General features: G+C 45.2%; 1 protein-coding gene across 3 annotated transcripts in view; it reads left to right on the plus strand.

Moving 5' to 3' along the window:
- Positions 1 to 13355, plus strand: part of LOC115555194 (microtubule-associated serine/threonine-protein kinase 3) — a 266613-nt gene that overhangs the window by 193759 nt on the left and 59499 nt on the right. For all 3 annotated transcript variants that reach the window (XM_030371885.1, XM_030371886.1, XM_030371887.1), the window contains 5 exons: positions 7893 to 8071; positions 8356 to 8477; positions 11981 to 12181; positions 12530 to 12756; positions 13112 to 13234. In XM_030371885.1, the coding sequence (XP_030227745.1) occupies positions 7893 to 8071; positions 8356 to 8477; positions 11981 to 12181; positions 12530 to 12756; positions 13112 to 13234 (852 nt within the window). The remainder of the gene's footprint in view (positions 1 to 7892; positions 8072 to 8355; positions 8478 to 11980; positions 12182 to 12529; positions 12757 to 13111; positions 13235 to 13355) is intronic.

The raw sequence follows: 13355 nt of genomic DNA on the forward strand, positions 1-13355 counted from the left end.
CATTTCGCCGGCACAACGCGACAAGAAATGTGCATTTCGCCGGCACAACGCGAAGCAAGTATTCAAAACGCTACCGTGAACAACATGTGGATATAAAGGTTTTGACTGTGGGAGCTTCGGTGTGGGAGTTATAGCCTAAAACGCGTTTTCAGAACATTGGCCAAATAGGAGATAGACAATGTCGTCGTTTTTTGGCGCCGCCCTGTGGCGAAATTTTCCAAAGACAATTTTCCTTTGCCAAATAACTCCCGCCCACATTAATAATTCTTGGCCATATTTTCTATATAGACTCGGGTTTGCCCCTTGATGGTTTCCCTTGAGTTTGAAGAACATTCCTTTGGCCAATTAGAAGATATACAATTTCCTCGTTTATTGCGCCCCCTAATGGCGAATTTTTCCGAAATTTTTATCGAACGACATTAAGGTTAGCACCAACATGTGTGTAAAATTTGGACTCGATCCGATGTCTCATTTTGGATTTTTTTGGATTTTTGCTATTCCACGTCTAATTTAGCTAATAAACCAATATTCAAAACGCTACCGTTTCGTCGTCGAAGGTCGGATCAAAAAACTGTCTATCATTTCTTTGCGTGTGCGTCTGAAGATGCCGTGTGCAAAGTTGGTGTCGATTGGTCAAGAAATGTGGGAGGAGTAGCGAAAATACAGTTTTGCGGTTTTCGCGATTTTGCGAAAAAAAATTCTAGACGCAAATGGGCGTGGCCTATGCCAAAAGATGCAGCAGACTCCAGGGAATAAGTGCGTACAAGTTTTTGACTCTGGGAGGTTTGGTGTGGGAGTTATAGCCCCAAACGCGTATTCCTTGGTATAGCGCCACCTAGTGACCGGCGTGTCTGGATTTTGTCGTCTGCGTAATGTTCACGGACCTGGATCTAGTCATGCAATTGGCGTGTCGGCACCATTTACGGTTTGGGGTGTGGGCCCACTTCTAGAGGGAAATAATAATAATAATAAAAATCCTTGCAAAAACAATAGGGATCCAACCTGTTGGCTTGGACCCCTAATAATAATAAAAATCCTTACAAAAACAATAGGGATCCAACCTGTTGGCTTGGACCCCTAATAAGAAAAATCCTTACAAAAACAATAGGGATCCAACCTGTTGGCTTGGACCCCTAATTACGGTTTGGGCTGTGGGCCCACTTTTAGCGCGGGAAGTATAAAAAGAAGAATCCTTTCAAAAACAATAGGGATCCAACCTGTTGGCTTGGACCCCTAATAATAAAAATCCTTACAAAAACAATAGGGATCCAACCTGTTGGCTTGGACCCCTAATAACTAGAACTGCAAGCAGTTATGCAGGGGTCCAAGAAGTGTGCATTTCGCCGGCACAACGCGACAAGAAATGTGCGTTTCGCCGGCACAACGCGAAGCATGTGTTCAAAACGCTACCCTGAACCTGTGGATACAAAGGATTTGACTGTGGTAGGAGTAGCGAGAAGTCAGTGTAGCGTTTTCGCGGCGAAATTTTGTAGAAGATATACAATTTCCTCGTTTATGGCGCCCCCTAATGGCGAAACTTTCCGATTTTTTTATCGAACGTCATTAAGGTTACCACCAACATGTGTGTAGAATTTGGACTCGATCCGATGTCTAATTTAGCTAATAAACAAATATTCAAAACTCTACCGTTTCGTCGTCGAAGGTCGGATCAAAAAACTGTCTATCATTTCTTTGCGTGTGCGTCTGAAGATGCCGTGTGCAAAGTTTGGTGTTGATTGGTCAAGAAATGTGGGAGGAGTAGCGAAAATACAGTTTTGCGGTTGTCGCGATTTAGCGAAAAATATTCATTGACGCAAATGGGCGTGGCCTAGGCCAAAAGATGCAGCAGACTCCAGTGCATCTGTGTGTACAAGTTTTTGGACTCTGGGAGGTTCGGTGTGGGAGTTATAGCCCCAAACGCGATTTTCTTGTTATAGCGCCACCTAGTGACAGGCATGTCTGGATTTTGTCGTCTGCATAGTCCTCACGGATCTGGATATAGTCATGCAATTGGCGTGTGTGCACCATTTACGGTTTGGGCTGTGGTACCACTTCTATGGCGGGAAGTATAACTAGAACTGCAAGCAGTTATGCAGGGGTCCAAGAAGTGTGCATTTCGCCGGCACAACGCTATAAGAAATGTGCATTTCGCCGGCACAACGCGAAGTAAGTATTCAAAACGCTACCGTGAACAACATGTGGATATAAGGGTTTTGACTGTGGGAGCTTCGGTGTGGGAGTTATAGCCTGAAACGCGTTTTCAGAACATTCCATTGGCCAAATAGGAGATAGACAATGTCGTCGTTTTTTGGCGCCGCCCTGTGGCGAAATTTTCCAAAGACAATTTTCCTTTGCCAAATAACTCCCGCCCATATTAATAATTCTTGGCTATATTTTCTATATAGACTCGGGTTTGCCCCTTGATGGTTTCCCTTGAGTTTGAAGAACATTCCTTTGGCCAATTAGAAGATATACAATTTCCTCGTTTATTGCGCCCCCTAATGGCGAAATTTTCCAAAATTTTTATCGAACGTCATTAAGGTTAGCACCAACATGTCTGTAAAATTTGGACTCGTTCCGAAGTCTAATTTTGGATTTCTTTGGATTTTGGATTTTTCACGTCTAATTTAGCTAATAAACAAATATTAAAAACGATACGGTTTCGTCGTCGAAGGTCGGATCAAAAAACTGTCTATCATTTCTTTGCGTGTGTGTCTGAAGATGTCGTGTGCAAAGTTTGGTGTCGATTGGTCAAGAAATGTGGGAGGAGTAGGGCAAAAACAGTTTTGCGTTTTTCGCGATTTTGCGAAAAAAAATTATAGACGCAAATGGGCGTGGCCTATGCCAAAAGATGCAGCAGACTCCAGTGAATATGTGCGTACAAGTTTTTGACTGTGGGAGGTTCGGTGTGGGAGTTATAGCCCCAAACGCGTATTCCTTGGTATAGCGCCACCTAGGGGCCAGCGTGTCTGGATTTTGTCGTCTGCCTAGAACTCAGGGACCTGGATCTAGTGCAATTGGCGTGTCGTTACCATTTACGGTTTGGGCTGTGGTACCACTTCTAGGGGGAAATAATAATAATAGGAAAAAACACTACAAAAACAATAGGGATCCAACCTGTTGGCTTGGACCCCTAACTAGAACTGCAAGCAGTTATGCAGGGGTCCAAGAAGTGTGCATTTCGCCGGCACAACGCGACAAGGAATGTGCATTTCGCCAGCACAACGCGAAGCATGTCTTCAAAACGCTACCCTGAACCTGTGGATACAAAGGATTTGACTGTGGTAGGAGTAGCGAGAAGTCAGTGTAGCGTTTTCGCAGCGAAATTTTGTAGAAGATATACAATTTCCTCGTTTATTGCGCCCCCTAATGGCGAAATTTTCCGATTTTTTTATCGAACGACATTAAGGCTAGCCCCGACATGTGTGTAAAATGTGGACTCGATCCGATGTCTAATTTTGGTTTTTTTTGGATTTTTGATTTTCCACGTCAAATTTAGCTAATAAACCAATATTCAAAACGCTACCGTTTCGTCGTCGAAAGTCGGATCAAAAAACTGTCTCAGGGTTTCTTTGCGTGTGCGTCTGAAGATGCCGTGTGCAAAGTTTGGTGTTGATTGGTCGAGAAATGTGGGAGGAGTAGCGAAGAAACAGTTTTGCGGTTTTCGCGATTTTGCGAAAAAAAATTCTGGACGCAAATGGGCGTGGCCTATGCCAAAGGATGCAGCAAACTCCAGTGCATCTGTGTGTACAAGTTTTTGGACTGTGGGAGGTTCGATGTGGGAGTTATAGCCCCAAACGCGTATATTCCTTGGTATAGCGCCACCTAGGGACCGGCGTGTCTGGATTTTGTTATCTGAGTAGCGGTGCCGATTCTGGATCTAGTCATGCAATTGGCGCGTGTGCACCATTTACGGTTTGGGCTGTAGTTCCACTTTCACGGGGAGGTAGTATAACTAGAACTGCAAGCAGTTATGCAGGGGTCCAAGAAGTGTGCATTTCGCCGGCACAACGCGACAAGGAATGTGCATTTCGCCAGCACAACGCGATACATGTGTTCAAAACGCTACCCTGAACCTGTGGATACAAAGGATTTGACTGTGGTAGGAGTAGCGAGAAGTCAGTGTAGCGTTTTCGCAGCGAAATTTTGTAGAAGATATACAATTTCCTCGTTTATTGCGCCCCCTAATGGCGAAATTTTCCGATTTTTTTATCGAACGACATTAAGGCTAGCCCCGACATGTGTGTAAAATGTGGACTCGATCCGAGGTCTAATTTTGTTTTTTTTTGGATTTTTGATTTTCCACGTCAAATTTAGCTAATAAACCAATATTCAAAACGCTACCGTTTCGTCGTCGAAAGTCGGATCAAAAAACTGTCTTAGGGTTTCTTTGCGTGTGCGTCTGAAGATGCCGTGTGCAAAGTTTGGTGTTGATTGGTCGAGAAATGTGGGAGGAGTAGCGAAAAAACAGTTTTGCGGTTTTCGCGATTTTGCGAAAAATAATTCTAGACGCAAATGGGCGTGGCCTATGCCAAAGGATGCAGCAAACTCCAGTGCATCTGTGTGTACAAGTTTTTGGACTGTGGGAGGTTCGATGTGGGAGTTATAGCCCCAAACGCGTATTCCTTGGTGTAGCGCCACCTAGGGACCGGCGTGTCTGGATTTTGTTATCTGAGTAGCGGTGCCGATTCTGGATCTAGTCATGCAATTGGCGCGTGTGCACCATTTACGGTTTGGGCTGTGGTACCACTTCTAAGGCGTACGAAATAATAATAATCCTTACAAAAACAATAGGGATCCAACCTGTTGGCTTGGATTACAAAAACAATAGGGATCCAACCTGTTGGCTTGGACCCCTAATAAAAATCCTTACAAAAACAATAGGGATCCAACCTGTTGGCTTGGACCCCTAATAATAAGAAAAATCCTTACAAAAACAATAGGGATCCAACCTGTTGGCTTGGACCCCTAAAAATCCTTACAAAAACAATAGGGATCCAACCTGTTGGCTTGGACCCCTAATAATTATCCTTACAAAAACAATAGGGATCCAACCTGTTGGCTTGGACCCCTAATAATAATAATAATCCTTACAAAAACAATATGGATCCAACCTGTTGGCTTGGACCCCTAAAAATCCTTACAAAAACATTAGGGATCCAACCTGTTGGCTTGGACCCCTGATAAGAAGAATCCTTACAAAAACAATAGGGATCCTACCTGTTGGCTTGGACCCCTAAAAATCCTTACAAAAACGATAGGGTTCCAACCTGTTGGCTTAGACCCCTAATAATAATAATCCTTACAAAAACAATAGGGTTCCAACCTGTTGGCTTGGACCCCTATTAATTCAATAAATTCAAATAATCAATAAAATATTCTCTTTAATAAATCAAGCATATTCAAAATCCAATACCTGTACTTCAAATAATCAATGTCAATAATTCACATAATCCATTTGCAAAATAAATGCAAATCAAACTCAATCACTGAGTGCATTTAACCATAATTGACAACATAATGTAATGATCACCTCAGTAGACTGTCAGAAGGACAGCAGCTCATCCATTTTATACCCCATGGCCCCTCCCACTAGACAGGCTCAATCAACAGGGGGGGATTATAATACTGTGGCATTTTGCAACTCAACCATGAATAAAAAAATATACAGCATGCATGTTAAAGTTCATTTTAGATCAGTGCTTTTCACCAGTACATTTAGGCTTGTCGCTCATTAATGTCCAATGTCAATGTTCAGTGTCCTCCTTTGACACAAGGGAAAATGGTTCTGCCCAATTTGGGCCAATCAGTGGCAGCAGGTGTTTCCTGACACCATATTTAAACCCCTCAGGCCCACCCTGACTCTTTTAGTCTGCAGTACCAAGCCATGGTTAGAAGGAGGTGAGAGGGAGAGATTGTTTGTGTTTGTTACTTGAATAAAGAGCTTGTATGTTTATGGTATGCTGGAAGGTTTGCTGTTCATGCACTACCCATCAATGCGCGCTATTGATGGGCGGTTAAACAGTCAGGGACAATCGTCAAACTGTCACAGACTTCCTGTAAACATTAGGGGTGTAACGATACACGTATTTGTACCGAACCGTCACGGTACAGGCACTTTGGTGTGGTTACAGAGGTGGACCGCGGTGCGTAAATGTGGCGTACATAGCGTTAATAGCTACTCCGACTCCGTAATCCGACTCCATAACTACGGAGACCCCTCAGCAGCTCTCCGTCGGGATGTAGGTTACGCAATGCAATTCGCCGCCCGATCGATCTTATATGTTGACTACAAACCAGGTAATCAGTGTTGTAAATAAACTTCCAAAGCTTTTCAAATCTTATTTGGTGTTTTATTGGCCCTTAAGGTGCAAAGTAAACAATGAACAAAGTAATTAAGGTGCAAAGTCAAACCGGAGAAGTGATTCCGGAAATGATTTTGTTAGAGGATCAATCACAGCCCTTGCCGTCTCCGTTGCGTTGACCAATAGGTCCATGGCGTCGACGGATAGTTAAAAAATATTGTATGTGTACTTAAGCTACAGAGAGGGTCTCCGACAGGCTCTCCAGCTACGGAGAGGGCTCTCCATGTCTACGTACTGCATTTTAACAGGAAATTCAAATGCCATAACCAAGATATTGGTGTTTTCATTGCTGCTGATCTATAGCCATTCTCCGTTGTTGACAAACAAGCAGTTTTATTCATTTTTCCCCTTAACTATGAATCGTATCGTCCTGTACTGTGCCGTGACTTCAAAACCGAGGTACATACCGAACTGTGACTTTTGTGTACCGTTAGACCCCTAGTAAACATGGACCTACCGGTAAGGCAAAGACTTGTAAAACAGTATTTTTTAATAAACTCCCAGTAGGCTAACTAAGTTGTTGATGCTTTGTTTTATGTGTAGGGGCCGTAGTCATGCTACTGCATTGGTTTGGTGCTATGTTAAGCAATATATCTGCATTTTTTTTATATATAAAAATGCAGATTTGGAAGCGTTCACACTGCCCCTAAACAAAAATATGGAAGCCTTTTGGGCTGTTAGCGTTGCTCCGGGCAAGCTCTACACTCAATGACCAACGAAGGGCTCCAGACTGCGACCAAAATTTGAGTGTGCGACTTAATTTTACACCTGGTCACACCAGCGAGGCAACACCGCCGCGAGGCACTCTGCCCGCTTCCGAGGCGGTGGTGCCTCAACAGCGGTGCTCCGGCAGGAGACAATCATGGGCAATGATCCCTTTCTCCTCCATGTTGCAGTTTAGTCTACTTCAGGTTGATGTGGAAGTGAAAGAACCAGAGACGTTGGAGAACCCGAGGCAGTCGTTTGAGATTCATAATATCGTCTGGAGGCGCACAAAGATTTTGGCCGTGATAATATATATTATATGATATAGATATCTATGTATAATATGATATTATTGAGATAAAGAGCTCTAGGTCTCCCGCCGGAGAACCCGGAGTGTTCTAGAATATTTACAGAATACGGCCAAAGGCTGTGTACGCCTCGCCATGGCGATACATCCACTGTACACAAAGCGCATGGTACCGTGGCCGCAAGCTTCTCAGGGCCACACCCCCACCCTCCTCTTTGACCCGCCCCCCTCCTCCTCATGTGCATTAAAGCTACGGACACCGAAACGGCGCGTTTGAGGAATGCTCAATGTGCGACTGGCTCGTAGTGGCTGTAATTCGGCACCACAGCTGAATTTCGGCAACGCCTTCAAATGCTGTGTTAGGGGCCCATTAATATCTATATTAAAGCATCCATAAAGTAGCATGTCAGGGGACCTTTAAAATGGGATGCTACAAAGGCAGACGGATATGGTAGGAAACTTTGGAAATAAGAAAAAACAAATAATCTGAAGACTTCACTCCCCCTCCCCTCCAGGTGTACAGCAGCACAGAGCACCTGTCCACACCCTCCAACCTGAGCTTCTCTTCGGACCGCAGCCACAGCGAGGACAAGGAGGACCGCTGGGACTGCGGCCGCCTCACCCCATCCCCTGGCCTCGGGGACCAATACAGGCAGAGTAGTGTGGAGCTCAGACACCCAGGACACACCACATGGTAGGGGCCAGGTTCAGCGTCCCGAGGGCTCTTCCAGACCGGCTTGTAATTTCTAAATATGTCCTGACTTGAGGACTTTTCATTTATTTTCTTCATTGAGGAAGGTTTTTAAATGTAGAATTCCTGTCTCGAGGCTTTCATTGGTTAATTGTCCATGACTGATTGAGTTTTTATTTATAAATTCATCCTAACTAGGATTCTTTAATTTGCTAGTACCTCCTTTTAGGGGCTTTTAATGTGTAACCTCTTCGTAACCATGTGCATGTATGGTTTGTGTGTTAAAGCCTGAGAGCGAGAGCTTCCTCCAGCTCTTCCCAGTCGGAGCATAGCGCCAGCCCCCTGGTGATGAGCAGCACCCACAGCCTGGAGACCATGCCTCGCTTCGCCTTCTCCACCGATGATGAAGGTGCGCAACTAAACACTCGTCCTCTGGTTGACTGGTTCAACCAGTGTCCGATATCAACTCTCTTTTACACTAGTGTATCTAGGGCTGCAGGATATTCAAGATTCAAGATAATTTATTGTCATTTCAGCCATATACACAGTATACAGTGAGATGAAATAGCGTTTCCCAAGCACATAAGGTGCATCATTGAGCGACAATAATAACAACATCAACAACAACAACATGCTACATATAAATGCAAACCAGTAAAGTGACTGTGTGGAATTTGTAGTGCGGGAATATAAATAAATAAATATGACTGAGCAGTGCGGGAATATAATAAATCTGAATATTAAACCATAGTGCAATAGTGCATAAACCAAGGTCAACAGAGATGATCAGATCAGGGCCCCGTTTCCCGATATCGATGGATCTTCGCTCGTAAGATGGTTTGAAAGAGGGATCTTTCGAACCACCGAAAATTTCTTTGGAGCGTTTCCCGAAACTCCTCTTAACGTGAACGTGCATTCGCTGCACTCAAGACGATCTTAGGATTGTACCTGTCCACTGACATGGTGCTGAAACGGGCTATGACGCAGGGGGGGACGCAGGAATGTCGAAGGAAAATGGGGTTAAAAAGGGTTAAAATATCTCCCTATCAAGGCCAACCGCAGAGTAGCCTACGAAAAGAATAGATTACAATAATATGAATGCTAAAGATATTAGAACACAATTGATTAAGCCTAGGCCGACATATATAGCAGTCCTAATCCTGAGCGCACGATCGGGAGGTGGAAGTTTCGCTTTAGATGCCTTCACAAGTCCAGCGGATGGCTCCAGTTTTCGCCGGCCAAGTCATGCGCTGTGATATGTGTGACAGCTATGTTGCACAACATTGCAGCTAAGGCTGGGGTAGCTTTGGTTGAACCGGAGGACATTGAGGACGATGACGACAAGGAAAATCGGTGGGTTATGAGGGAGGACGGCCTCCCTCATAACTACGCAGCTGGTTTTCATGCACGTCGAAGAGTGATTGAGACATTTTTTTAACCCCCTCCACCCTCCCACATGTCACTAAACATTCCCGTCAACGTGACCAATCCCCACCATATCCCAGCCTTTTGCCTGCTCCTTTGGTTGTTTTTTAAAAAAATATATAATTTTTTTTATAATCTTTTTATTTTTTTATTTTTTTTTACATTATTTTATGCTACGTTTTATGAGTAGCCTATGTCAGTCTGCACAAATCCCCCCCACTTTCTCTCACACATTTTAAGTGCCCTGCCTGCTCAAACATTTCCTGGACTGTCTCTCTTAAACTAAGAACATAATGGCCCACATTAGGCTCAGACGCACGTGATACACCATTACCAATGTGTTATAATAAAACGCATCCAATACTAGGAATGTCCGCTGGCTACGCCACTGAGGCTATAGTAGGCTAACGAGGCTCTTAGCGTCCTACGAGTACCCTGGAGCACTCGTTAGCTACTCATGACTCGTGAGCGTTTTTAAGACGTTCGTTACCAAAGATGCTTTCGGGAAACGGTGTGAAAACTGTACGATGCTCTTACGACCCACTCTGCGATCCACTTAGGCTAAAGATGCTTTCGGGAAACGGGGCCCAGTCCCTTAGAGTTGAGGAGTCGGATGGCTTGGGGGAAGAAGCTGTACTGTAGTCTGGTTGTGGCGGACAGGATGCTCCGGTACCTTCTGCCAGATGGAAGGGGGGAGAAAAACCCCTCCCACCAACCACAATGCTGGTTGCCTTGCGGATGCAGAGAGTGGTGTAAATGTCTGAGATGGAGGGGAGAGAGACGCCGATGATCTTCTCGGCTGTCCTCACTACTCGCTGCAGGTTCTTTCGGTCCAGTTTGATGCAGTTTCCGAACCAGGCAGTGATGCAGCTACCCAGGATGCTCTCTATGGTCCCTCTGTAAAAAGTGGTGAGAATGGGGGGTGGGAGGTGTGCTCTCTTCAGCCTTCTCAGGAAGTGGAGGCGCTGCTGGGCTTTCTTAACAGTGGAGCCGGTGACCATATATCGGCTATGCAAGATATATCGATATCATTTCCAAGGGAATACAAGATTTGACAATATCGTTTATCGATATATGCGGTCAAATTGTCAGTTTCCGCCTCAAGCGTCTGTGTTTGCCTTGGAGACTGTGTGAGTGCGACCGCGACCCCTCCCACTCTGTCCTTCCGAACGTGCCGTGTGCAAAAACGCCTCATTCCCGCCACCTCACAAACACAACATACATGGAGGATACCGGTAAAGAAAACGAGACGGCGTGAGACGAAATTGTTTCAAAGAGGAGAAACAACGGCTCCATAATATGGAAATGATTCGGGTTTGAAAAAAAAGATGAGCAGCAGCTGCAGGTCATCTGTAGAGAGTGTAGCAAAACCGTTGCGGCTAAAAGTGGAAGCACGACAAATCTGTTTGACCATTTTCAGCAGCGGCACAAAGTCCAGTATGAGGAATGCGTAAAACTCAGTGGCTGTGCTGCTGCATCACCGGTCGCGACAGCTTCTTCTGCCCCGAAACCAGAGCCGGCGCTCGGCATGGCAAATATGTTGGGGGCACCCTCTGGTGGCGCCCTTAATTAATTAATAAAAATATACGAAACAAGCGAAATTAAACCAAACATGTTCCCAAATGGAACGGAGAAGGGAGGGGGCGGGGGATTAAAATTAGGGCTCAATGAAACCCAAGCTGTAGTATGCACGACAATGCAACGAAGCCATCTAACCCACTCTATAGAAAATATCGAGATATATAGCGTATATCGCCATTCAGCCCAAAAATATCGGGATGTCATATTTTGCCCATATCGTGCAGCCCTAAGTGTATCCAACATTGACTGGGTTTCCTTTCACCTCAAGCTCCATAAATAGTGGGGAAAAGCCCCCTCGCCTCGGGGGCTATTCCCCACTATTCGCTTCGCCTTCGGCGAATAATTGTTAAATAGCTTGCAAAAAATAAAAATAAAAAAACAAACAAGCCAGGGAACCCAGTCGATGTTGGATACACTAGTAGTGTAAAAGAGAGCTGATATCAGACACTGGTGGGTTTGTATATACTACACGTGAACACTGAAAAATAAACAAGAAAAAAAAAATTGCCAGGATTTATTTGTTTTTATTAGCGTGACGAGATGACGATGCCCAATATCCCGAGATAGTGAACCAATCAAATTGCGCCATCTTAGGAGGTTCACGTGTAGCATATACTAATGTGAGGTATTCATGAGCCTCACCTTATTCTAATCTGTGTGACTATGCAACAGTCATGCAAGCGCACAGACAGACAGACAGACAAAGAACTGCCTACCAGGATATTTCAATCTGATGCAGAGTACTAGAGAACCATGGAGTGTCTTACATTTGTCTACAGGTGCATTAATTCTATACGATAGCATTTTTCAAACTTTATTTGATTCACTGTTACTTCAGTGGCTGCACTTACCCCTCAACGCCCCCCCAACCCCCACACTAAACTTTGGCCCGGTGCTGGTCCACAGCCGAGGTGGTGGTGTCGAACCTGCGGAGAATCCGTATCCGCAGCAACAGCACCGGGGCAAAACACTCATCTCCCAAGGAGCCCGCGGGGCCCCGGCACTTCGGGAACCAGCTGGAGACTCCGGACCGCCAGCGGCTGCCCTGCGGGGGCAAGGTCCCGAAGTCAGCCTCTGTGTCCGCCCTTTCCCTCATCCTTACCTCGGGTAAAGATGTACTGTCAGATCAGGCTTATGAATCGACTAGCCACCGTAGGTACACTGCGTGTATAGGTGGGCTACACAGGTGACGTAGATCTACGTCACCTGTGTAGCCCACCTAGGCCACCACAGTAGCTTATGTACACTTGTCTCAAAATGCAATTCCTCCAGATGGCCCGCTTTTCCCCTACATTTTCATCATCTTCACATTATAAAGTGCAAAATATAAATCATACCCGTGACTTTTGTACTTGTAATTTAGTGCTTCTTATCCACAAAATCTAATTGTGTGTGAAAGCATGTGGTATGTTTCTCACACGCATTGTCGCTTCCTCCCGTTTCCCCTCCCCCCAGGTGATTCCCTGGGCGGCCTGCAGGCCAGTCCCATCTCCTCCCGCTCGCTGTCCTCAAACCCCTCATCCAGAGAGACCTCCCCCAGCAGGGACCTCTCCCTGGGACTGAGCAGCCTGCGGCCCCCCATCGTCATCCACACCTCCGGGAAGAAGTACGGCTTCACCCTGCAGGCCATCCGCGTCTACATGGGGGACAGCGACGTCTACACCGTGCACCACATGGTCTCGGTGAGTCTCGGACCAGGATCTAGAAACAGATCCAAATAGTTGATCAGATCATTTTAGTTTACATTGAGTAAAATCTAGATCTAGACTGTTTGTTTTGAATTGGGTACAATTTAGATTAGATTAGTCTACATTAGGTACAATCCAGATCCATATCCATCAGATTAGTTGACGGGACATTCTAGACATTCGGAACATTCTTTTTTGCTTTAAAATGTTGAGAAAATATGTTTCTGCTTAGTCCATTGTGTTCAATTTTCTCTTAAATTATCACATGCGTTTGCGTCAGCGTTTAAAGAATTAAAGAATTGAACAGGCATTTTGACCTAATGGCTGTGTGTTTCTTCCTCCACTTCAGAGCGTGGAGGAGGGAAGCCCCGCTCATGAGGCAGGCCTCCGGGCTGGTGACCTCATCACCCACGTGAACGGAGAGTCAGTCCAGGGCCTGGTCCACACTGAGATGATGGAGCTGCTGCTGAAGGTACCACAGACTGGGTTTATACTGGACTAAGTTTCACTGTTTCCTTTCCTTGGTAGAATTGAATCAATTGAGAGATGCTGTACTCAAAGTGTATTATTAGCCGTTTTTCACGCATGTCCTC

Source organism: Gadus morhua, chromosome 12, assembly GCF_902167405.1.
Source record: "Gadus morhua chromosome 12, gadMor3.0, whole genome shotgun sequence".
NCBI classification, from domain to species: Eukaryota; Metazoa; Chordata; class Actinopteri; order Gadiformes; family Gadidae; genus Gadus; species Gadus morhua.